The 26,649-nt window shown below is 37.2% G+C and overlaps 3 protein-coding genes across 4 annotated transcripts; 1 reads left to right on the plus strand and 2 right to left on the minus strand.

Annotated features, from left to right (window-relative positions):
• Positions 1-7,315: 7,315 nt before the first annotated feature.
• LOC121525535 (PI-actitoxin-Axm2a-like) lies at positions 7,316-9,526 on the plus strand. Its single transcript, XM_041811576.1, has 4 exons — positions 7,316-7,476; positions 7,582-7,627; positions 9,065-9,246; positions 9,328-9,526. The coding sequence occupies exons 1-3, from the start codon at positions 7,381-7,383 to the stop codon at positions 9,241-9,243; spliced, it is 321 nt and encodes a 106-aa protein (XP_041667510.1). The 5' UTR covers positions 7,316-7,380; the 3' UTR covers positions 9,244-9,246; positions 9,328-9,526.
• A 1,910-nt stretch (positions 9,527-11,436) lies between these two features.
• Positions 11,437-18,529, minus strand: LOC121524846 (alpha-1-microglobulin/bikunin precursor). Its single transcript, XM_041810368.1, has 10 exons — positions 18,316-18,529; positions 17,520-17,662; positions 16,477-16,553; positions 16,261-16,374; positions 16,070-16,171; positions 14,689-14,738; positions 14,482-14,548; positions 14,189-14,356; positions 11,841-12,023; positions 11,437-11,657 (listed from the first exon to the last, which is right to left on the minus strand). The coding sequence occupies exons 1-10, from the start codon at positions 18,433-18,435 to the stop codon at positions 11,632-11,634; spliced, it is 1,050 nt and encodes a 349-aa protein (XP_041666302.1). The 5' UTR covers positions 18,436-18,529; the 3' UTR covers positions 11,437-11,631.
• Positions 18,530-22,335: 3,806 nt separating this feature from the next.
• Positions 22,336-25,558, minus strand: LOC121525537 (protein AMBP-like). Of its 2 annotated transcripts, none has more exons than XM_041811579.1 (7): positions 25,341-25,558; positions 24,633-24,778; positions 24,470-24,546; positions 24,238-24,357; positions 24,052-24,153; positions 23,122-23,171; positions 22,336-23,009 (listed from the first exon to the last, which is right to left on the minus strand). In XM_041811579.1, the coding sequence occupies exons 1-7, from the start codon at positions 25,458-25,460 to the stop codon at positions 22,977-22,979; spliced, it is 648 nt and encodes a 215-aa protein (XP_041667513.1). In that variant the 5' UTR covers positions 25,461-25,558; the 3' UTR covers positions 22,336-22,976. The 2 variants fall into 2 exon arrangements, with proteins under 2 accessions (XP_041667513.1, XP_041667514.1); XM_041811580.1 differs by having other exon boundaries at positions 23,095-23,171.
• Between the last annotated feature and the right edge of the window lie 1,091 nt (positions 25,559-26,649).

Genomic DNA, 26,649 nt, shown 5'->3' on the forward strand with positions numbered 1-26,649 from the left:
CGTACAGAGATCCTTGCTGAGGTTCTTTTGCTAATGTTTCTAATGAATTGTTTTGTTGTGAGACACGTGTTGCACCATGACTGAAGTTATCCACCAAGTTAGTGGTAGAGATCATATTTTACTGCACAACTCCATGGTAGCTACTCAGTACTCCAAGTAAAATTAGAATTAAATGCTTTTACTTGTGTAGATTTATAGGCCAGATTTGAGATCGGCAGCCAGAATGTCGCAAACCACAGAAAATAAAACTCTGGTGGATGTCAGAATCTTCTTAGAAACAAATTTCTTCCTGATAATGCTTGGTGAGAACCTAACCCTAACCTAAGAACTGGAACCAATGACATGTTTCCAAGCATTATGACACAGCAAGGTGTATATTACTTTTAATTGCGTATTTATTTATTGTCTTTCTTAGAATTTTTAGAAGACAACCCTTTCTGAAAATAAAAATAAAAGCAGGAAAATTATTATTTATTTTAAAGAGCCAAGGTCCATCGAGCAAAGCATTTTTTAAAAACTTTGACTTAAGGCTTTGGCGATAGCTCCATAAATAAAGTTTTTTTTTCACTGACTTTATTTCTTCTCATCAGCGTCTGTGTCAACTTTTCATGCATTTTATGTTTTTGTTGCAAACATCTGTTGGATCTCAGAGTTTGTAAAACCCTCCGATGAAACAGCTGGGGTTTAGGGGAGGGGGTTCACAGGGTCTCTAAATGTTGGGGGGCGGCCATGTAATCAGAGTTGAACTTGAAGAAGGAAAGAAAGTGATGTCCAACACAAAATAAGAGAGAGAGAGTAGTGTGTATGTGTGAAGGGGGGTTGTCCTGTGTTGGCAGGACAATAGACAGTGGCAGCAGCAGCAGCTGACCAGAGATCCCCTTCTTCTTTTGTCATCCTGTATAATGACGTCTCCACCACACTCTCTCCCTCTGTCTCTGTCACCCGTCCCCCTCCCGAGTTGGCTTTAAAGGACTTTAGCATTTTCTGTTGTCTTCATCTGTCATTGTAGGTTTGTGTTTTTGCAGTGTTTGAGTTTGTAAGAAATGTTTTTCAGTTTTGGCTCCTAAAGACTATAACCCATGAGATACTTGCTCAACACATTTAATATACGCCATGTTTAATTCCAGCTCCCATCTGTGTTCAGCCCATGTGTATTGACATCTGTTTCTCTTTGTTTGTCGATTTGTGCATGTGATTTTTATTTGGATTATCTTGAAATACCAGGATTTTATTTTCTAATGTCGCTCTTGTTGGAAAAAAGTCATTTGCTGTTGTATTTCGTGGCTTTTTCTGCCAACTGTTGACAGCTAAGGGTTAAATGTCCAACCCTCTTTGGACAGCAGGGGGAGTTTTAGTAAGGGAATACAGAGGTCTGGAAAATGAAAAGAACTTGTCTTTGATGTCCTTGTAAAACCGAGAGGTGGTTAGGCATTGCAGCTCTGTTTCCATCTCCGGGTGGCTGAAATGGGTGCACAGTCTGTCTTCTTTAGGTATCCTGCTTTGACTGTAGTGTCCTCTCTCAATAGCGTGGTTGTGCTCACTGAGTCCTTACATAGTCAAACACTTCCTCAGCCATAGATCAGTTACAGCGCTAAAGTAGTCTGTAACTGCATATTCCTATCCTAAGTTTTCATATAATTACTTCATATTAAAACAGATTATCACCATAACCTGATTATTCGAGAAGGGTCTGGCTGCCACAATCACAGACGTTAATCTGAGATGCCATGTATCTCAAAAAGAAGTGCTGTAATTTGCCTGTACAGCGTATTTCCAATTCAACTTTATTCATAAAAGTCTGGCAGTTACACTTATACGGAAGAGTTTAGGACCACTGAAAAAAAAATTTTGAGACAAATTTTTTTTTTTTCAATTGTGAGAAAAAAGTCAGAATTCTGAGATTAAAGTCAGAATTCTGAGAAAAAAGTCAGAATTCTGAGATTAAAGTCAGAATTAAAGTTAATATAACTATGCTAGCTACCTAATTGAGTTACTACCAGTGTTGCAAAGTTGGCTTTAAAAATGTGAGCTTAAGAAATGTGCTAAAGCTAACGTAGCTGCGTGGAGACTGTAACTATGTAGTTTACATAGCTTCTTTGTAAGTTCAACCTTAGCTACGTGAGCTATGTAGCTCCATTATCTATAGCATACTTGGTTTAGTAACACAAGCTTTGGCAAATGTCACTAAAGCTAATTTAGCTATGCAGATAATGTAGATACGTAGCTGCTTTGTGATCTTAGCTTTAGCTCCGTAGCTCCATTATCTATGTAGCTTATGCTGCTAATGAAGCTGTCTAAGCTATGCTGGCTGAATGTCTTCTTGGAGAACAAGCTTTTTTTTTCCTGTAAGCAGACTGTTTGTAATAAGGTTTAGCAGGTCAAGTTTTTGACATTTAACCTTTAGTATCCTGACCCTTACATCAATCCTCACCTTAATCCTAAATGCAAGTTTAACCTGCTTATATCTCAAAAGTTTTAATGTGTATTTTTGTTCTGAGATATACGGCTTCTCTGATCAGCGGTCTGTGAGAGTGGCCATCAGAAATGAACGGTCTGCAGTCAGACTGTCTTGGAATATTCCCTGTTATCAGATTATCTGTGATCATGTTGACTAGATTATCCCAATCATAAATAATCTGATAACTGGGAATAATCAAGTCATGCGAATGATCTGATTTGACATGTCTACAAGCATTTCAGATAAAAAATATCTTCCTAAATGACATTGTCTTGTTGCATTTTTTTCCAGGAATACATTTCCACAAATCCAATGCAGTGATTTGCTGTTTCATCTTTATTGTAGTCTTCACATTTCAAATGATAATATTGTAATATATCCTAGTTTTCATATATATTGCTTCATACAATGGAGGCATGTGTTATCATCACCAGCCAACAGTCATTGTTCATGGGTGCAGTAGACATTTTTATGGTTATCAGAGACCCTACAAATTGGAGCTGAGCTGTGAAACTCAAGCATTGTGGGCTCTGTGGTATTTTTGGCTGAGATCATGGATAAACTATGTTTTTCTGAAAACAGGTTTATTTCTTACAAAAATGTATGTATACTTGTGGTGAGTCTAACTTGGACATTTCTGACATTATGGCTCATATCAAATCTGCTATGGAGAAAATGAATTAAGCATATTGTGTTACTTCAGGCAGGCAATGGAGTCAAGTGCTGCCATGTAAATGAGATCGGCTGATCTCACAAAAGCCCTCATTAGCCAATCGCCAGCTGATTTGCTCTAAGCGCGCTTTGGCTAATCCCACACATGCTCCCATATTTAAACTGTTGTAGCCTGGCTATGCTTTGCAAGCCACCTTTTGCGACTCTCCTCCACCCCAGCTCCTCCTTTATTCAGCTTCTGAATTTATCAGTGTCATTCTGTTGTCAGTGATGCCTGCTCTGCTCTTCCTCTCTGCCTCAGGCTTTCCTTGTAAGCACAGAAAAGGCAGGAACATGTGCTGTTCCTGTTTGATGCTTTCCATGTAGGCTTGTGGAAGGGCAGGGGAGGGCACATGGTACTAATAACAGCAATAAAAGCAAATCAATAACTGATAAAATACATATACTTATATTTAGTACCATAAATCATGTGTTTCTTGACAAAGTAGTCCTGACTGGAATGTGATTTTTACTTATAGAACCCCACAATTGAGCTCTATATTCATATTTTTAAAGTTTTCATCTCTTTACAGAAGTATTCTCTTACCATCTTTCTCTCTCTCTCTCTCTCTTGTCTTGGAAATTGAATTGAATTGTTAATCAGCCTGTGATCTATGGTCATTTTTTAACCTGTGAGTGTGTTTTAAGCTTGTTTGGTGGCTCTCATCCATCCAGCACCAGGTGATATGGCCTGGTACGGAAGGTCACCGCTGTGATGTCACTTCCCCTTCCTCTCCGGATATTCCCAGCATTCTACTGCCAGCAGCCGGGAACTCTGGGAACTAAGAGCAGGAAGCCTGGCTCCTTCAGAGCAGAGAGAGAGAGAGAGGTGGGGGTAATGATTGTATGTGGTGATTTTTATGAGTCATTACTTTGTGTGAAAATAACAAACAAGCAGCAGGCATGTCAGAACTTTCAAGACTGTGATACTTTTCCAAGACTCTGTACTTTAAATGTAGCATTATCTGTTAGTTTTTAAAGTTTAATAGTTCCCATAACCACTTAAGTAATGAAAATATTTAACAGATTTACAGTCATTTTTCTTTAAAAAAACAGAGAGAAAGAGAATAAAAAATTCCGGTCAAAGAGCAGAGTCACTTTATGCACTTCTTCTAAATTATCAATGATAAATAATGTTATTTTGATTTCCATTACTAAAGAAAAATCTACTTTAATTTGCCTTTTAATACTATGAACAGTGTGTCTTGTGTAAATATGTGCCCAGGGATCCTCTCTAATGTGAAAGTTTGACATACAAAGTAACTAAATTAACATGTTATGGGTGTTTGAGATTTCATTTGTAGTAGCCATGATATCAAAATAGATATTTAAGATGTTATTGGCTTGATTTTTATTAGTGTTGCATCAAAATTCAAATTTGTTTCCATAGCAGAGTTTAAAAAAGCTGTGGTATGTGTCCGATAAGGTGCTGATTGTGTTATTTACTGCATTGATTTGTTAGGATAAAAATGAATTTGTAAGAAAGTAAATGTGAGTCATTCATAAATAGAGCCATAACGCCCCCATCTGGTAATGCTCTTTTATTGAAACACTGTATTGAAGCCCTATAAAGTCTTTGTGTTTTAGTGACCAACTGTAATAATGATCATAAAATAGTTAGATCTTGATTATACATTTGTCTCGCTCTAAAACAATTCAAACCTAAAAATGAAAGGAAGAAAAATTTGGGAATGATAATCTCCTGAGTGCAGTGATGAAGAAAGTTCTTTGGTCTAATGAGACCAGAATGGTGCTTTTTGTCCATCAGACAAGACGCCATGTTTACTGGACACTAAACTCAGCACATCACCACAAACACATCCCCACTATGAAGCACGGTGGTAGCTGTCACATCCCCTGGTTGAGTTAGTTAAGTTTTATTTTTCCCTCATGTTTCCTGTCTTGTCATTTCCTGTTTTATTTTGTATACTTACCTTGTGTCTCTTTTCCAGATCATTCCTTCCTGCCCATTCCTACCTGTTCTCTGCGTCTGTAATCACCTCAGGTGTTTCACCTGCATTGATTGTCTGAGTGGCTGCACCTGGGGATCCTTGTCTGGTTGTCTTCCCTCTCCTTGTGTATTTATACCATTCACTCCCTTCCCTCTATGTGAGATCGTCTTGTTCTGCTACCCGTGAGCATTACTTACGAGTCTTTATTCCTGATAGATCCTTATGTTTGGTGACCCAGTTTATAGTCCTCCGTTTCTGAGTTTTTGTCTACCATATTTTTGTACTTTGCCTGTCCTGATTGACCTCGTGTGTACCGAACTTGTTTGATTAAACAGATTGAAACTTTTTCCTGGTGTCCTGAGTCTGCTTGTGAGTCCTTTACTTGGCATTTTGTTACAGAAGCAGCATCATGCTACAGCTGACCCTGGAAGGCTTGTAAATGTAGAGGGTAAAATGAAGGGGAATCTCATTCAGTGTGCAAGAGAACTACTGCACCTTGGGAGGGGAATTATTTTCCAGAAAGACAATGACCCCGAAGCATACAGAGAAAGCTACACAGAAATGTTTTAAAGACAACAAGGTGAATGTTTTGGAGTGGATGAGTCAAAGGCCAAAGAATTTGTGGCTGGACTTAAAAAGGGCTGTTCACACCCTATGAATATTTATGCAGTCACTTATTTTACACCACATATTTTTATCTAATGTTTATATTAAAATGATATTGTGGGAAAAAAAAAACCCTGAAAAGTGTGCTTTTTTTACCCCCGCCGAGGAGGTTATGTGATCGGGTGGGCTTGTTCGTTTGTTCGTTTGTTTGTTAGCAACATAACTCAAAAAGTCATGGACGGATTTTCAGGAAATTTTCAGGAAATGTCAGAAATGACATAAGGAAGAACTGCTTAGATTTTGGGACTGATCCGGATCTCCGTCTGGATCCAGGAATTTGTTAAAGGATTCTGTACTACTCGGAGATAGGGCTAATGGCGGAGGTCTGCGCTATTACTACTTTACACCAGGAGATGGCGAACATGAGTAACTGATTCAAAGTTTTGGAGTTTATAGAGTTTGAAAGACACACACCCGGTCAAGGAGACAAGCCGGAGCGTAACAGAGAGAAAGACAGCGAATCGTAGTGAGAATACTCACAATGCTGGGAGGAATAGAGGAATATTCACCCTGTGCCATGACTTCCACATATAGCGAAGCCAATGCTTTGCCTCACTTTGTCTCCACCCCACCAGGAAGGGAATAATCGGCAAATTAGATTTTGGGAGTGATCCGGATCACCGTCTGGATCAAGGAAATTTTTTCAAAGGATTCTTCACTATTGGGAAATAGGGCTAATGGCAGAGGTCTGCGCTCTCTGAGTGCTTTTCTAGTTTCTAAATGTTTTGATAATAGAACTTAATTCATTTTCCTGAAGGTTCCTTTACTTCTGCCTGTTTAAAGGCTGAAAAACTGTACAAACATTTTGGTTAAGTGGTGTGCTATGAATGCATGCTAAATCAAAGTCCAGATCATACACAGTTGATTTCCATGATGATTTAAACAGCTCTACAAGCTACTACTGCTCTAGACTGAATTTGTAGAATTTTATTTTGCCGCACATTTGATATCAAAGCATTTGTTTTGGCCTTTTGTTGCATAGTATTCTCATTTGCTGCATGCTTCCGTTGATGCATTTGTATGTGAATGTGCACGCTTTCTCTAATTTTGATTGATTCAACCACTGTACAATTCCCCTTTAACTAATAGTGGTATGATTCTCTCAACTTACTCCAGCCAAAACACACATGAATAAAAGGGCAAAGTTCTATTTAGACATCTGATAAAGCTGAACTGTTGAGCAACATCAGCACACACATTTTTATGCTGTGAAAGAAAAATAAAGCAGATTTTTGGTCTTTTACAGATATATTTTTATTCACCATCCACTCTATTCGTCTTAACTTTTTGTCCAAACTGAAGTTTACTTGTTTTGGCTGAGTGGTCCTCAACAACAAATATTTAGATTTTTCTTGTATGACTGAAGTCCAATGTTTCTTATCAAGTCAAAAAACAACCAGAGCAAGATCATTTTGTCTTTTTCTTGTAATTTGGCTGTAGTGGTAAGAACATGTTGGCAACATGGCACATAGAGGTCAAGGCTCAATGCCCTCACTGGGCTAACAGGACAGGAGGAGTACACGAAAGTGTGAGGTGATGGTTTAACTTTCAGTCCATTAACATTTCAGACGACCACAGAGAACTACAGACAAGATGAAAAAAGTGGTGATTCTTTTTTCTGTGCTGATTCTGGTCTGGACATGGACCCTCCAGGTGCACAATATGGAGGCAGATGATAGTGATGATCAGGTGAGCAGCAAAACATTTCATCTGTTTCCATAAAGCCAATAACTGGAGGTAGTAGTATATTCAAAACATGTATTTTAAGTTGTGATTGTCACTTTCCTGATACAGAAGGAGAGTAATGCTGCAGCTTCTGAAGCTCACTTCAACAAATCTGGTAAGAAACTTTCTCATTTAATTAATTTTCACTATGGTGCAGTTATAATGTGTGTAGTAATATGCAAATACGTACGTTGCACGTATCAATCAATCAGTCAGTCAGCCTTTATTTGCATAGTGCTACTTCATAACCAATGCAAATTATTGATGTAGACCAAACATGTATCCACCATGAGCTCAGCTCTAAGCAGCATTTAGCAACTTTAAGTGGCAAGGTCAAACTTCCTTTTACTGGGCAGAAACCTCCAGCAGAACCAGCAGTCATCTCTCAAAGTTGTGTTGGGGTTGTAAAGGAAAATGTAGATGAGGAAAGAGCAAACACAAGAAGAGAAAAAAATGTTTAAGTTACCAGTTTGGCTGTCTTGGACATAAATCCTTCATCAATTTAAGGGGTCTTGACCAAGGGTTTGGTTTTTAATTCGTATGAATAACTTGCTCCACGTCAAATTGTGAGTACTCAAAAGATGAGAGAAGGCAGCTTCCTTCTCCCACATCACATACTACACTGAGAGGATTGCTGCTTTGTATCTGCCCAAAACTGAGGAAGACACTGCCTCATCTAACTCCATTGGATCCTTCAGAGGCGCACACAACTCAGAGAATTCCACGACTGATGACAGCTGCTTCCAGTGCTATTTTCAGTTAGCACAGGCACAAATTGTGGAGGAAAAATTTGCTTCCCTGAGGGGGTTATGCTAACTCAAGACAATCCGTCTTCCAATGAGCTCCTTTTTATTCCTGTGCCAGAAGAGCCCGCACATTGTGTCATATGGCTCAGGGTAGCCATAGACAGACATCACAAATTTCTCCTCCATTTTCCAGTTGAATGAACCTCCGCCCCCCCAGGCTGGTCCTTCAGAGATACTTTATGCTGATTGGCCATCGTGGCCAATCATGTACCAAGAAGTCTGCACATCTATTATCATCTCTCTGTCACTTGTCACCTGTCTCTTATTTTCCTTTACTTGAGGAGTGTTTTCAGTCAAACCAGCACTCCACATGCTTTATTTACTTAACAGCATTCTCCTTGCTTTCTTTAAATGAAATTCTGACCTAATACAGAAGAGAGCGGTTAAAAAGGGGCAACAACCCAGACTAGTCTGGTTCATGTATTTATGTATTCCAGCATGTTCTAAACAGAGAAGAAGCCGTTTGTAATTCACAAAGAATGGGGTAAAATTTTCAGCACTTTATACAGGTATGTTAGTTGTATCAGTATTTAGGACACAGGCAACATTTTAGATGACACAGCAGGTATTAAATAAGAATTTTACACCAGATTTGTTATACTTAAAATTGTGACTCTGGACACATGTCCTTTTGGGTCTTTAAGCTTGGAAGATTTATATGTCAATGTTTTAGTTAGGCCACTCCAGTCAAAAAGTCTAGTCTATTGGCTATCTCTTTTCTGTTTCCTTTATTTCTCTTCCTATAGAAGTTTGTGTGATGGCTTCAGAAAAAGGTCCTTGTAAGGCGCACATAGAACGTTTCTACTACAACTCCACCACCAAAACCTGTGACATCTTTGTCTACGGAGGCTGCGCGGGCAACCTGAACAACTTTGAAAGTACAGAGGAGTGTATGAATAATTGTCACACTGAAGAAGAGGACTGAAATGTAAAGCACATTTCACACATCTTAGTTCAGTCTAAGATGGAAAAATGGTCTGACTTTTTTAATCTTTGCACTCTTTGACAGAAAACCAATCTCTGACGACAACTGCTATCTGAGCTCTTTTTGGGTGCAGAGCAATTGTGGGTCTGATTGTGAAAACCTGCTCCTCGATGAGAAAACACAACTAAGAGATAAAGCTTGAGGCATTACATTACATTTTATGTTTAAGCACTCAAAAAATGTGGAGAATGAGATTACCAATAAATCAACTCACTGATCTGAATGATTTTTTTGTTGCTCATCAATGTTAAAAATGATGTTCTGGCCACACAACGCATCCATCTACAACTGTTATACTCCTCACACGCTGCCATAGAAGAAATAAGGGTTCAAAAACAGAAATGTTAAACAGCTTTATCTTAAAACATCTATGTTTTAAATGCTGATATTTGTTTTTGCATCTTGTTAAAAGATGTTGACAGGAAGAATTAAGCAGTTTAATTCCAGTTTATTAGTTCTAAACATTGTGCATAAATCTTTTCACAAATGCACAGGACAGTAAAATAACTGGTAAGAAAAAGTAGATGAAAGTAAAATAAGATCAAATAAAATTCATAATGAATTTGTTATAAAATATCAGAAATACACGTGTATTTATTTACAGGCAAGGTGACCCATAATACAAAATAATTGTATTTATCTATGCTGTAATAAACTAACCTTACACGCCAGATGGATTTGTTTCACTCATCCACCAGTGGATTCGCCAGTGAGAAACACAGAAACGAGCGTATCCATCTGCTTTGCAAGGTTAGTAGTAAACAACCTTCTAAAAAAGGTAAACCCCTTTTCTTAAAACAGAATTACATTTCTTTTATGTTAACAATGTGGATAGATGCATTAAACTAAACCATTAAGTAATGCCAGGCTTTGTAGATAGGTCATGATGTGCTTAAGTGTCAGAATGCAAGAAAAATAATGTAGAAGAAACTGAGACCATTATAAGGGAAAAATGATTAAACAACTGCAGTGTCAACAAAAAGTTACCAGTGGCAGAAATTGGCAGAGAGAGTGGTCACAAGGGTTAAAAGTGGCAAAAATGTGTTACAAGTGGCAAAAAAGGGTAAAAATTAGGCACAATGGGTAGGAAAAAGTGGTTAGAAAGTGGCAGAGTTGGGTAAATAAGTGTGGAAAATAGGTTTCAAAGTGGGAAATGGTAAAAAAGTGGCAAAAAATGGGTTTGAAGAGACACAAATGGTTTAAAAAATTGGTTTGCAGTCGCAAAACTTGGCAGAAAAGAGTGGTGAATGGGGTTAGAGGTGTAAAAGTGGATTAGAAGAGGCCAAAACGTGGGTTCATTTTGGCAAAAATGGTTCAAAGTGTTATAATGTATTTTAAGAGGCAATAAAATGGCAGTGTCAAAAATGGATTCAAAGAGGCAGAAATTAGTGTAAAGTCCAAAAAGTGTCAAAATTAGCAGAAAAAAACAGGAAAGGAGGTTAAAAAGTGGTGAAAAGATGTTAAAATGGGCAAATATTAGTATTTTTGACATTACAACCTGACAAAAGCTTGACACATGTCTAACTCTACAATGGGGTAACTGTTTGAAAGATGCCGGCACTAATGCTACTGATCAAACGCATATATCGATCAATATCATCAGTAAATAACAACCTGGACAGGCCCATTGACTGAGTTCTTCAGGGGCTCGGGTGGAAATGACCAATTCATTGGTAATTTGCAGACCCTCAAGCTACAATAAGTAGATTTTTTTCACTGATATGGCTATTAATATAATAAATATAAATAAAGTTATTATTATTATTATTATATTAAATAAAAATTACTGTTCCTATGCTATTTATATTAATAAGGGTATTTTTATTATCTCAAATATTTCAACAGTTTTCAAACCAAAGAAATTCCAGGCTTACCCCTGTGATGCAGAACTCTGACCTCTTTTTGAAATCAAATTGTTGTTTTACTATTTAGAAAAAACCCCTCCTGGAGTGCTGGTTTTGATGGACTGAGTCCTCAGTTCAAAGCTCATAGTAGCCACAGATGTGGGCAGAGCTGAGCAGCGCTGGCCTCTCCTCATATCATGGTGTTCTGATTGGTCATTAGAAGTCTGGTAGATATTATAAACCACAAGTAAACGAGAACAAGAAGAAAACAAGATAAGAAACAGACAAAGACAAGCATGGTGTTTTATTTTGGATCTGTAATGACACAAGTTCACATATTGTTTCTGTTGATCTGAAAACATCTCCAGATTGCAAGAACATAATATGTTGACTCTGTAACTCAGAATTTCTTGGAGGAGGACCCTAAGCACCCCCATTTACTGTATAAGCTTAGTTTTTGATTGAAGCGCTGACATGTGCTGATTCAGTTTGCCTTCAGGAGCTCTTCTTCTGCAAAAGAGGAAAAATACATCTGTTATATGTGGGTGTACATTCGTTTTGTTTTAGTGTTGTATGAACAAAATCAAGAGTCCAGGGAGTTTTAAGAAAATCTCTCGCCGATGTTGTAGATATTCCACAAGCTGGATCATAAATGAATGTTTGTGCTATTTCCACACATCTCCAAAATCTCACCGTCAGCAGCGACTTTTGCGACCCCGCAGTACTCCTTACACTCGGCCTCGCTGTAGAACTTGTTGGCTTTGGTCGGACAGAAGTTCGGTTTGTAGGCCACACACACACCCACGGTGGAGTCGAAGGCCCACATCTGTGGCTGACCAGTGCAGGGTTGGGCCTCCATGGGCAGACGGCATGCGGCTGGAGAGAAACAATGGAGAAGTTTTGATATTTCCATGCTTTTCTGGACGATCCTTATTTTTCAAGCTTGGCAACATCTTAATTTCAGTGGATTTCACCAGGCAGAGGCCCTTTACAGCAGTGACAGTTATAGTAATAGGGGTGGGAAGCCAGTTAACATTCCTTTTGTTACAACAACTTTTACAGGTTTGACAGTTACATTTCTGCTTCTTATTGATGGGTGGATGAAGTCTTAAAGCTTTAGAGCTGTATTTATTAGTACACTATAACAGTGACACCTGCTGGTTAATAATAATTACAACAGCTTTATTATAGCCAGCATGAAGCACTGCAGGACCCCACAGATATTCACAGATTTAGTCTAACATTTGAGAAAAAAAAGTCCAAGAAATCTGTGTCTTAAAATCAATATTTTTATACATTTTTTCTTCAGATATGCTGCATCCTATATTGATGATTTAATGCAACAAGTTCTCCCTGAAAGCCCTTATACTAAATACTTTCAGAAATAACACTGATGACCCATTTGGTGAAGTTATTTACTCCTTAATTTTTGGGCTCATCTTAATAAGTTTTATGATTAGTATTTTGTGCAAGTTTACAGTTGCCATAAGGGATGATATTTGTAAAATATCTACACAGTCATAGTAGTATGAATAAGATTGCCTGCAGCTACTCAACAGACCAAAATGTGCTACTCTAAAACAAAACAGCAAACAGTGACATATAGAGATATCTATCTGAGAGTCTGTGGAAACAGTCACTTTATCAACACACCACTTGGCCCTCAAACATCCTCTGTTTCACTTTCATTGCCAAGGGGCCTAAAATATAGCTACTACAAGAAAGGAAAAGTTAAATATGAGGTCCACATCTTAAATCACCTTCATTGTTTAAAATGTGGATTTGATTGCGATTACAGAGTTGAGAGTGAGGAAAATGGCCTTAAAAATAGATTTTGGTTGGAAAAAAATTCCCCAAGTACTCCTGGCCCTAACAGCGAGGTCAAGGCCCACAAAAGCCACAAACTGTCTTTATATCAAGCAAATTACACAAGGAAGCTCTGGAATAATTTGCCTGAGGAAATCAGATCAGCTGACTCTGTGCTTTTTTATGAGTTGCATTTAAAAAAAATATTTTACCAGATGGCTTTTTGTAAGTTTCAACACAATGTGTCTTTAAAGTATCTGTTTTTCCTTACTTTTTGTATTTCATTAGGTTTGATGCACCAAGCTGGTGTGTAAACAAAATGGTCCCAATGTTTTTTGTGTGTTTTTTTTTAAAGTTGTGTACAGCACCTTGAAACATCTGTTTGAAAAAGCACCTCATAAATAGATTTATTATTGAAGATTTACACTGACCTACTGAAACAATGAATAGGTGGATTACTGTGTTGTAAAATGGCATGCAATGAGCAAAAAAAGACTTAGAATAGTTGATTTACTTGCTCTGATTACTTTTAGCTTCATGGGCAAGGGCCTCAATTTGTTCTCCACTGCCTCTAAATAACTTAAAATCCCCCCTTAGTTGCTTTTACTCCAGCAAAACTTACACCATCGGCTTGGGAAAGCATTCTCTTTCCAAAAAACCTAACAAGAGCGCAAGCCAATACTTTCCACTCTGATTTCATCATAAAAAACATGCGCTACCTGGAGCTGGCAGAGCAAATGTTGATTTGCATTTTGAGTTATATGTCCCTGGAGTTAATGTTGCTGTTATGAAGGATTTATTCATTATTCATCTTGGCCTAATATTTTACATCACACGATTGTGACCTTTTAACAGCAGTGTATAGATTTTTTTTATAGCCCCTGTATGTATTTTCAATTAATTGAATCCAGAAAACTTGAGTACACATGGAAAGTTAAATAAATTAATTTACTGTTGCTTAAAAAAACAGGGTGTGTGCAAGTGATGCAACTTTATTTAAATAATGACAGCTCTCCAGTAGAGTACTTGTACCCATCTATAGTTACAAAATGTGGTATTTAAAGCTCTGTGAAAAGACTGCAACTTATTAGTTTAGCTGATGAAATGCTTACTTGGTATGTTCATCACTATATATAAGTTTGTCTTGCACTAACAGAATCAACTGGTAACAGACGGACTTCGATGATATTTTATAATAATTTGATAAATGGTGTAGTTTTTATATTGCTCCTCACCCTCTGTGCGACATCTCTGCAGACAGTCTCTCTCAGTGTCAAAGTTGTTCTGGTTGCCCAAACAACCTCCGTAATTGAACGTCTGACAGGTCATGGCGGAGGAATTGTAGTAGTAACGAGGGTGAAGCCCGAAACACGGTCCGGTCTCTGGTGCTGCGTGACAAGCCTCTATGTGAAGACACAGATTGAAACAAAGACAGGAGACACTCAGCTGTAGCAACCATTAAAATCTTGTATCTTCCATTAAAAGTTTGAGTATCAGAGCATCCTGTTATTTAGGATTGATCACTTACCTGCTGAATTGAAAAGAAGACTATCATCACCAGAGCCCTCCTCTTCTGCAACGTTTCTTCTTCTCCGCTGAATCACAGCCAAAGACAGAGTCAGGTTGAGATACAAAGGCATGTGAACCAAAATTATTACAAATAACCCTGTGAGATAAACCCTTTTAGAGGTTTTCGATATCAGAGAATTTAGGTTTGAGAAAGAGTTGAGAGTACCTGAGGCTGAGGTGCCGGCTCTTCCACCACCTCTCCAGGAACACAATCACCTACAAAGAAATGAAATGAAATCAAATGATTTCAACATCACTTCATCAATTCAACAATGTAGCATGAAGTATGTGTCATATTTTCTCTTTTCTTGGGTTATCCTTTTTGTCTTCAGAACAAGATTTAAAAAGGTTAATTTCCTTTTTTAAAACATAGATTTGAGCTTGACTCTCTTTGAATGCATTAAATATGTCTCGAGTCATTGTAGTTGTCCAAGCAACTCAGAGAAAAGATTACTGAAAAGTATTAGTCACAGGATGGGTAAAAAAAATTCCAAGTCACTGAACATCCTCCAGAGTTCAGTTAAGTCTGTCATCAATAAATGGAAAAACATATGTCACATGTATAAATCAGGCTGTCCTCACAAACTGAGTGACAATGCAAGAAGACTAGGCATCCATGGTCAAGCTGAAGAAAGTTCTTTGGTCTGATGACAACAAAATGATGCTTTTTGGTCATCAGACAAGACGCTATGTTTGGCAGACACCAAACACTGCACATCACCACAAACACACCATCCCCACTGTGAAGCACAGGGGTGGCAGCATCAAGCTGTGGGGATGCTTCTCATCAGCCAACCCCTGGAAGGCTTCCAAAGACAGAGAGTAAAATGAATACAGCAAAATATCGGAAAATCCTGGAGAAAAATCTTACTCAGTCTGCAAGAGAACCAAAGCTTAGGAGAAGATTTATTTTCCAACAAGACAGTGACCCAAAGCATACAGAGAAAGCTACACAGAAATGTTTTAAAGACAACAGGATGAATGTTCTGGAGTGGACGAGTCAAAGCCCAGACCTCAATCAAGAGAGAATTTGTGGCTGGATTAAAAAAGGGCTGTTCACATCTGATCCCTGCACAACCTGACAGAGCTTGAGCAGTTTTGCAAAGAGGAATGGAGTACAATTGCAATGTTCATATTTGCGATCCTGATTGAGACCTACCCACACAAACTGAGTGCTGTGATTGCAGCCAAAGGTGACTCTCCTAAATACTGACTTGAAGGGGTTGAATATTTATGCTCTAACTTATTTTATTGACATTACTTTGTAGAAATCTGATTTGACTTTGATACGAAGCAAGTATTTTGGTCAAAAAGAGCCATGACTGATTTATAAAATCAATAAAAGGTTAAAATATCCAAGGGAGTGAAAACTTTTTATAAGTACTGTACAGCCTTTACAAGGGTGAAGGTAAAAATGAGAAAAGCTTTGAAAAGTAACACATCAGTTGAATGTCCTGTATTAGACACTATCGTTCTCATCACATAAAGTACTATACACCTACTGATTACTTTATTAGGCACTAACAACCACTGTGACTGTGTCATACCTTTGTCCTGCTTGATGACAATAGTGTCATCACTCATCCCCTGTTGTCTGACCAGTGTTTTGAAGTCTTCCAGTACAGTGTCTCTAACAGACTTGGTTCGACCTGATGAGGAATAAATAAAATGTCATATTTATGATGTAAAGCAGGCCTAGCAAAAACATGTACTGTACATCTGTGAAGTGTCTACTCACTGTAGAGTTTAACTGAGGTGCTCCCCCCTGATGATTTCTGTTTGACCATTATCACAATGGCGTACTCATTGTAGTTTGTGTGAACCACGTAGGCATCAACATCAGCCGCCCACCCTTTTTAAATGACAGGGAGAGAAACATGGCTGTTACAGAAACTGAAAAAATGAGTGAAAGTACAACCGTAAAATCCCACTGAAGGAGACAGAAGAGACACACTTGTGATGTGGTAGAAGAATCGTCCTGGTGTGGAGGTCAGCTCATAGTCTCCAGACATCTCCCTACATGTGCCATGTCTGCATAAACACAGAAAAACAACTAAGGAGTGGAATTAACAATGAGTGCAGGATGTCTGTGTATACTTAAGAGAATAGTTGCATGGTTCATACACCTTTACCACGGTCAAACTTAATCAATCACTCCAAGGTGCTTTTTTGAGCTTTCCAGCCCCTCACAACTGTGGTAAATTCTGTATTTATACAAATATACTGAAACTACAAACTCACTTCCTTATCATGTAAGGACAGGTATTACGCTATTTTTTTTCCTCACAATAGTCTATAGCTAGATGAAAAATTAAAGGAAAACCCAACAAAATCAATATAAAACTGGAGCAAATGCTCACCGTCATTTGGTGAAAGGCAAGTTACACTTACAATTTTATAGTCATAGGTTACGAGTACACTTTTAAACATTCTATAATTTCAGATATTTTCAGAGCTCCTACAGAGTTTTAAAAATCAAATTTAAGTCCTTTTCAGACCTGAACTGAGAAGAATTAAAACCACCGTTTGAAAGGCACGTGATTTATCCAAACCAGGGCTGAATTTTCTCTTTTAATGTACTGTTAATGAAATGTCAGATGGTGTAGGGAAAGTAATTTGATTATTTCTAGCAAATTTAATGCCTCTATTCTATCAATATGCTGTATAGTGATATTTATCATAACACATTTTTGCAGGCATGCTGAGCTGATTCTGAACAGTTAATACAGGTACCCTGCGTACAGGCTGCACTGCTGTAAATGCTGTTAATTGCCATGTGAACAGGCATATACACATAAATAATGATGAAAATCAGATATTTTATCACCTTTAATTTCAAAAGTCCATTCAAAAACTTTTAAGGACTTTTCAAGGATCTGCATGAGCCCTGTTTTTAATATTTCAAAAGTGATAAGAGAGTATGTCATTACATGTTTCAATTTTTCTATGTCATATGAAGTAGTGAATAAATGTGCGACGTATGCCCTTGTCACAGACCTGAGTACGGTTAGAGTTGTTTGGATTTTGTCCACAGTGCTTCCTCTCTCCAAAACCAGTTTACCGATGGCTGCATCTCCCCGATGCTGTCGCATATGAGGACATGTACTCGCCACAGCAACATCATGCCAAGTTCCCAAAAACTGATTTAAAAAAAAGGACATAAAACCATGTATCAATGATTAACATAATAGAATTAAGGCTGTTATTGAAATAGAAAATGATGGATGTTTGATTTACACATTTGCATATGGAGACAATAACAGGATATGGCTTGGTTAAACCGTCCTATTTATTGTTATTTTTAAAAATTGCTTGTTGGTAAAAAACAAAACAAGATTTATAAAGAATCTAAAATATTTTTAATGAGAATTATGTGTTTAAAATCCCTTTCAATAACAGCAATCCTAACAAGGAAAGACCACTCAGCATGTTTCACTTAAAAACAGACATCAAACCCTCTACCAACAGAAAAATGTAGCTATTAGAGATGCGTACAGCATATAAAATAACCCTCTATGCAGAGGATGTTATACTTGCACATGTCTAATAAATGCACACTCTTGGGTTTTACAAATCAATTCCATAAAGTTTGAGCTGCCTAACAGTCATAAATTTTTAGTAAAAAGCTATAAATTTACAGGAAATAAAAGGATGGGAAAGAGGACATTTCGGCTGTAAAAGAGTGCATTTCTGCATCTGTGCCTCTTGACATTTTTAACAACAAATGTAAGATAGATAATTGTTCATAAAAGAAGAAAATTAACTTGACAAACTTCATTAAGAGGCCTCTTACCTGGCTCAGATCAAAGTTCTCTTGGGTGGGGAACAGAGGTTCTGGGAGTACAGGAAGCCCCTGAAGGGTCCATGTCCACCCCAGGACCAGCAGGGAAACCAGAGTCACAGCTTTCTGCATCCTGCCGTCTAATCGTCTGTGACAGAATTAAAATACAAGACACATAAAACAAGAAAAGTTTCAACTTATTGCCTAATTTTTTTTCACTCCCCTCTCGACGGGGCGATGACCTGAGTTTTGTGTGCAGTTGCCCCCATGCTCACTCCATCAGCCAAACAAGTAACAGAGCAAAGTCCTCCCTCTCTGTCTCTCGCTTCAGGCAGCTGACCACTTCAACATTGGACTTTTGGCAACATCAACAAATCAATAAGAGTGATCATCTAAAACACTAACGGGTGAAAACCACATGATATTTTGTCGTGTACTGTGGATATTTTCCAGGTTTTAGTTCTATTTTTCATTTTATTCAAAGACTTTATGATACATTATATATTATGTTCTTATCAAAACTTCATGAATTTCCCTTGTTGACCTTGGCAAGGAGGTGTTAGGAATGAGCTTTCTACATTTAAAGTTCTGGTGAGAAATTATTAACTACTTATGAAACAGAGCAAATTGACACCGATGCATCTTCATGACAAACAAAAGCAAACAAGACAATCGGCGACAAAAATGTCGATGCTATTTTCAGTGCACATACAGTGCTTAACAAATTTATTAGACCACCCTAACCCTAACCAAAGTAAGGTTTATGCCACAGCTGCCCTAAATTAACAGCATCGGTAATTACCAAAATCATTTTTTATGTTTCTGCAATAGTTAATACACCAATATGTAGAAGCTCTTTAACCAAAATGATATTTTTAATGCTGAAATATAATTATTATTGTTATCCATGAATTTTCAAATTTACTGATTAACAAAAAAACTGAAAAAATAGTAAAGCACATTAATATTTCTTGATTAATATGTCAAATTATAGTTATTTACTTGCATTACTGAACAGAAAAATGAGTTTAAGTGGTTGAATGTTATGCTTGATTAATTTCTGACTTCACAGAGAAGCCCAGTGAACCAGCTCAAATTTGAAAGAAACATGGAGAGCTCACTGAAAATGAAAGAGTCTGCATTAAAGCACTTCATGATGCTGGATGGTCTTTGAGACAAATATGACAGGTGGTCTAATAAATTTGTTAAGCACTGGATATAGCTATAATGCCAGGGTTAGGTTTTTTTTTTTAAAGTAATTTACAGCACACTAAAGGAATTTTTCACTGAAATGATTCCCCATGGATAAGATTAATCAAAGATTAATAAAAATGCATCAACATCATTTACCTTAAATCTTAACAATTCCCTTAACAATACTTTCCTTCCATACGCCTTGAAAAACACGGTCTTAATAGGCAGTCAGTGCAAACAAGAACAGAGAAGTCCATAAGTTAACATGACGGACAGTCACAAAAACAGGATAAAGCGATCAAAAGTGTGGCTTAATTTCTCAAAAAATTATGCAAAAAGTGCAAAATCACTGATTTCATGCAAGGCATGAATCTTTTTGCACAGAAACAGTTCATTGTCAACAAGATTTCCTTTTATTGTTATACATCCAGAGATCTAGGATCCAGAGACTAGTTTTATGTTTATTCTAGTTAAAGAAAATGAGCAGTAGTATTGTATTCTAATTCAAGTTCAGAGATTGAAGATCCAGAGATAAGTTTGTTTTAAGTGAGACATTTCCAACAAAAATAAGTTTTTTTGTATATTTATCATGTTCTCCTCCCATACACTTGATGTTTAACATTTTTAGTTATCAAAACTGTTCATTATAGCACTAATTAAAGTGTGCAAGTCATTGATTCTCACTGAAGCTGGCATACATTGTGCTCGGTGTCCAGAGAAAAGAGACTCAATACAATTTGAGTTGTTATTAGTGAAAACCTATATAGTTTACTTTTTATTAAAACAAATTCACAGGAAGGAATTGATAAAGAATTGAATTGATAAGAGCAATCTATAATGATATTGATATGGCATCCATATCAACAAAATCTTATCCAATCCCATAAACTCCTGTTGCTTTCTTCCTCATGAAATTTTTCAACATGTGGTAACTGGTGTTATACTGCCACCTACTGGTCGCTTCTTAGCATGGTAAACTTGCCGTTGCAGCTTGTTTACAGCTATTGCTTGTTTAATTAACTGCTTTGGTGGCTGACACACAATAAAAAGGGGAATAAATGGAAAAAAAGGAAGTAAAAGGAAAAGGACCCAACTGGGAAAAAATGACTTTCAACACAAAACGGAGACCTTCAGACAAACTGAGCATGATAAAAAATGTTAATCCACATTAGTTTGCAGCTCTGGACTGGATGATAGACACTGACCAAACACCAGTTAGTTTAAACTCTGCCACCATTACAGTAGAGAAATATTGTTAAACAACTTACCTTGGAAATATGTTTTCCCCTTTATATACGCTATTTATCTGCTCAAAAGTCAGAACATACACTGAAATTCATATCAAGCCACCAAACCCTAAATTCTCTGTTGGTGTCTCCCTGTTGCCGTGCCTCATAATTACACTTCCAGACATCTAAGCTAACGTTAACCCTCTCTGGCTCATCCCCCATCATTGGTTTAGCATTTTGGCTGGTTGCCCACTGGACCTGTCCCCACCTGTTGCTCATACATAATTTAAATGACATTTAGAAAGAACAAAAAAACAAACTGCAGTCAAACAACCTACCGAGTGTTGTTCAGATTAATAGCTCTAAAGTTATTACTGTTTTAGGATGTGTAGTACCTCATGCTCCTCATTTCTTTTGGATGACGGCCTAATGATATTAAAGGAAGTTGTCCTACAAAGGCAGACTTTGGTTTAGTGTGCTAATCCATTAACACAATTACAAAGACACTGAGCCGTGTAAACCAGACAGGTCCACTTATCACTAATCTGGTGTTGTTTACCTTGTGTTGTGAAGAGAACAAATCCTCTGGTTGAACAAACTTGATTGAATCACTCCTCTCAGTTAGGAGAAATTCAGTGTACAGGGACTAAGTCACTGCATGAGAGCAATAAGATATTAATTTGTAATAAAATAGAGATGTGACTAGACTGAGACTCAAAGTTGCTTATCATAAGTTAGAGATCTTGTTCAGAGATTCATTTGTAGGAAAGGAGTCGTTCATATTGAGAGACTCGTTCACTAAATTCACTGAAGTGTGACCCGATCCTTCAATGAGTTTCTCAAATGAAAGCATCCTTAATTAAAAAAAAAGATTTTGTGGGACAGTGTACCAAAAATGAGGAGATACTTTATTTCTAGCTAACATACATTTGAAACACAGTAAATTACAAAAACAAAAAACATGTTTAATCACATTTAAACTTTCACTTTCAACTCTTAGTGCAGCATTTTTCAGGCTTCATATATTCATGGTTTTGGTATTTTGCTAAGAGAAACACGCATTTTAATGTATTTCTTTAGCCTCTCTATACAAATGTAAACCTAGCTACAGAGCACATGCTAACACTGGATCAAAAAAGCACAATTAGACAAATTAATGTTAAAAATAGTGAGTTTTTTGTTTGTTTTAAATTACTATCCGCAGGTAGCTGATTATAGCTTATTATTTGCTCACCTTGTTCTCAATGAACGTCTCTCTCTCCAGCCCACAGTCGAAATGAAAAGAGCATTATGAAGCAGCATGTAGGTTCACAGTGGACGGGAGTACGCAGGTGAAACTCAGGGCAGGGGGTATGAACGACACCGTGAACAAATCTTTTAACCGACTCTTTTTTAAATTAATGAATTATAACAATTAACTACACTAACAACTGCTAGGCTTATCTATAAATAAACGTCAGAGATAATCAACCACAAAACATAATATTTTTTTTTTTTTAGAGATTTTTGATATAATGATGGAGAAATTTGGAAAATCTTCTGAATGATTAAATAATTAATTGTGATTCAAAGTGAGGACCATGATGAATAATCGTGCTTTTGAGGCATTTTTAAAAATTCTTTATTGACTGATAAACACAAAAAAGATACACAGTATACAGTGATAAAGTGAACCTATACAATAATATCAGCAAACATATTTAACCTGAAACAAACAGTAAATGTTTGAAAAGGGACAGGATGAAGTTTATTTTATGTCTAACAATTGATCACAAATATTAAAGAGGGGAAAATAAACAAGGCATCAGGAAAAACATAAACCACATAATGTTTGTAAAATGGGGCAGAATTAAACAGCCTATCTGGTCATGCCCCTTTATTACAAGTTACACAGTATTGAATGTCCCTCTTTTGTGTTTGGTATCTTCTGGGAAAAAGTTATATTGTTAAAAATGCACTTTACTGAGGAGCATTTCTGCACATTGTCTGCAACACTTATGAAGACTTGTGAAATGTGTTAGCTGCTGGTCTGTTCGCTGTACACTGCTGTTCTGCCCAGATTAAAAGCCGTTAAAGGACTTTGTGCATGCTGAAGTGTTTTCCTGTAGGTCTTATGCCTTTAGGAGTTTTGTAAATACATGAGATACAGTAGTAAAAAACAGCTTTATTCTTTGGTATAAATTTTAAACCGCTGTCCCAGTATAAATGATGGGTGTGATGTTGCTTATCTTCTCACCAAACATCACCCCTTCATGAGCAGGAGCCACATCTGGCACCACTTTCCTTTATAACAACATGACAGATAGTTAATCAGAAAAAAATGGCTGTTGTATCTCAGAATATGTGCACAGAAAATGTATAATCTTACCCTCGTTCATAATAATGCAGCAGGTACCTGTGGTTCAGTCGACACTGGCTTTGTCCTGACACCTGGTTCACAATCACCTGAAGGGAACATTTAACCTCATGATTTAATTCACCAGCAGAAGAAGAGACCCGAAATCTTGCAGCTTAAATAGACCACTAATTTAGGAGGATGTGAGTCATGTGATTTGATTAAGATGCATATCAGGTGTGAATCAGTGTGCTTGAGATTATCGGCTGAATTAACTTGCGAGCTTTGTTACATTTAATATTAAAATTAGGGCCAAATCCTTTGGTTGCTTTGGGGTCACTGGCAGGGAAATACGATTAACTGCAGGAAAGTGAAACACTTTATCCTTTGCTTCCGTGCTTGCTCAGATAACAATTCTGCTGAGATGGAAGGATACTTTGCCACTCAAAAATTGGAGAAAATTAGTTATTTACTCCAGCATTCAAACAGGAAATTTCAGAAAACATGGGGTTCATTATTAAATACATTCCAGACTCTATTGGTGCTATTTCACAACTCCATGTACTATTTGAATACTTTGGGCAGACTGATGGTGTGACAGTGTTTTTACAGTGTGTGTAGTGTGCTGGTAGAGACTGTTTATATTACGTTTCTGTAAGAGTATAGTTTTCTATATTTAATATCACTCTTATCCATGCTTGCTTTTTTTGTTTGAGATAAAGGAGTCAGCTGCTCTTACTTATGTCTGGTTAATTATTTTTGTAATGAAATTCCAGCACTGCACTTTTGTTTTATCATGAAAAAATTCAATAAAAAGATATTGAGTAAAAAAAGAGTGTGAAGACCAAATATCTTGTTTTTGTGCTTCCTCAAATTGAAAATAGGTTGGAAAGGATTTAGAAACCACTGTATTCTGATAAAAATTAACATTTTATACAAAGATTCAACTCTTCTGGCATCGTATGTATGCATTTGTGTTATTTTTTGCACCTTTGCTCTGGTTTATGATGATATCGTCATCACTCATTCCATGTTGTCTGACCAGCGATTTGAAGTCATTTAACACAGCAGAATCCACATTCATAGTTCGACCTGGAGACACAGAACATAAAATGGCATGAATATTGAAAGGGGGAAAAATATAAACAAAGTGATAGATTCAAACATGTCACTCACTAAAAAGCTTGGCTATTGTAGTTTTATTTCCTGATGGTTTCTCTGTGCTTAGCTGGATCATCTTGGCAAAATCAGTGTAGTTTGTATGAACCACAAAGGAATCCACATCCACCCCAAACCCTGAGCAGAGGAAAAGGAGTGATGAATAAATTATCTGCACTAGCACAAGAAAAGAAAACAAACAAACAAAAAAACTGTGTCAATGAAGTGAGAAAGACATGGACAAACATACTTGCAACATGATGGAAGAATCCTCCAGGAGTGTTGGTCAGACTATAATCTGTTGATGTCTGCTTACATGAACCATTCCTATATACATGTATGCAAACACAAGTTCTGCTTGAATTTAGTTCATACTTCACCTCTGTGTCTATGAGAATCAAAGCAAGGCTGACCTGAAGGTAGTAGAGGTCATGGTGAAGCTGTCCTCAGAGGTAGTTTGCTGCAGCTCCATTGCAACTATGACAGGATTTCCTCTCTTCCTCTGCATAAAGTTAGGGCAGGTAGAAATCACTGCTACTTCATACCATCTCCCCATGAACTGTGAGGAACAGCGAAATCATTGGTGTTATAACATGACAAAAAAACAAAAGTGGCACAGAGGACACAGTGGCAAGGAAACAAGGAAAAAATGACAAGACAATAAACAAAGTAGAGGCATATAAGAGCAGTGGATGGTGTATGTTTAGTGGTATATGTTATGAGAGGAAAGAAATGAATAGAATATTGTTAATCCAAAAGTCACAGTGAAAGCTAAAGAGAAAAAAAAAAAGTTTGTTAATTTAATTATTACACTGGTTCTCTTGTAAGGATGATTTTTATTGTTTTAAAACCAGGGTTATAACCTCTAAATAACAGTGTTAATACATCAGCATCAAGGAGGAAACATTTACTCTTTACCATAAGAAAACAGTAAAAAAAAAAAAAACAATTCCGCTTAGTTCTCATTAGGTAACAAAATTACGGTTTAATGAGCAAGAATTTCTGAAAATAGTCACGTGATTTCAAGATGAAGGGGGTCGGAAAAATACTGTCATAAGAAATTTTACACCACTTAATATTTGAATAATATTTGAAAAAAAATGTTTTAAAAACAAACTCACCTGGCCCACATCAAAGCTCTCCTGTGGGACTACAAGAGGTCCTGGGTCCACATGATTGGCTCTCAGGGTCCAGGCCGACCCAAGGACCAACACAGACAGCAGATTCACGACTCTCTGCATCCCGTCAGCCACTCAGGGTCAAACTGACACACTTTTCCCTCTCAAAACACTAAAAAAACCTACACGACAAGAGAGAGGACTAAAGGCCTCTATCAGCGTGTCACTCAACTGACCATGTGACTGTATTTGTTCTTTCTTAGTGCTGAATCACTGGACTTTAGAATCTGAGGCTAAAACAAACAATTAGTCAATACATGTTAACAGCTGATGAAAAGAAGAGGCTGGATGCCTCTGTAACAAGATCAATATAAGTCTGATCTACCTAAAGTGGATTTAACCTACTTTTACACTACATAGTTCATCATATACCAGTTGCAAGCTAGTCAGCTGTAGCATTGTCTAGCTCTTGGTTGTTCATTTGAGGTGCAATGTGAAAGCAGCAGCAGAACCATAAGTGTATGTAGAGTCTGTCCTCTGGTGGTCATATGTGTGAACTTCAAAATCTGGGGTCTGTAAGTCTAGTGTGCCTTAAAATAAACATTACACAGTCACAAAGTAGTAAATGCTGATTCATTGGAGCTGCGGTTCCCAAAGAGGGGGTCAGCACCCCCAGAAAGTTGTGAGACACTCTCAAATATCATTTTTAAATGATTTCACATTGTATTTTTAACCAATGTTGTGAAAATATATGACTAAAATAAATCAATTTAAATAAAATTCTAGTTATTAGGTAAGGTAAAGGTATTTATGCTGAAATCAAAGTAATGATTAAAAAAATCTTTAAAATGTAATTCCGCACATGATGAATCTTGAATATGCATGGCTATGTGTGACTACCGGCACTGTTATTTTTAAGGGTCAAAGGTGAAAAAGTTTGGCAACCTCTTCATTAGAGGTAAAGGTGAAGCTGAGGGCAAAATTTGACTTATTAAACAACATATAGACAAAGTATTTGCCACACCTGTTAATTATTTAATTCAGGTGTTTCAATCAGACCCATTGCCACAGGTGTATAAAAAACACCTAGCCATGCTGTCTCCAATCTGCAAAAATTTGTGATACAAAATGGGTTGTTCTGAAGAGCTCAGTAACTTCATCCCTGCTGGATAATCCACAGTCAACAGTAAGTGATTTTATCAAAAAGGGGGAAAAGTTTAGGAACAACAGCAACTGAGAGGGTTTGCAAAATCACAGAGCAGGATCAATAACTGCAAAGGTGCATGGTGCATAAAAGTTGCCAGCTGAGCAA

The sequence above is a fragment of the Cheilinus undulatus genome, linkage group 17 (assembly GCF_018320785.1).
Source record: "Cheilinus undulatus linkage group 17, ASM1832078v1, whole genome shotgun sequence".
Classification (NCBI taxonomy): Eukaryota; Metazoa; Chordata; class Actinopteri; order Labriformes; family Labridae; genus Cheilinus; species Cheilinus undulatus.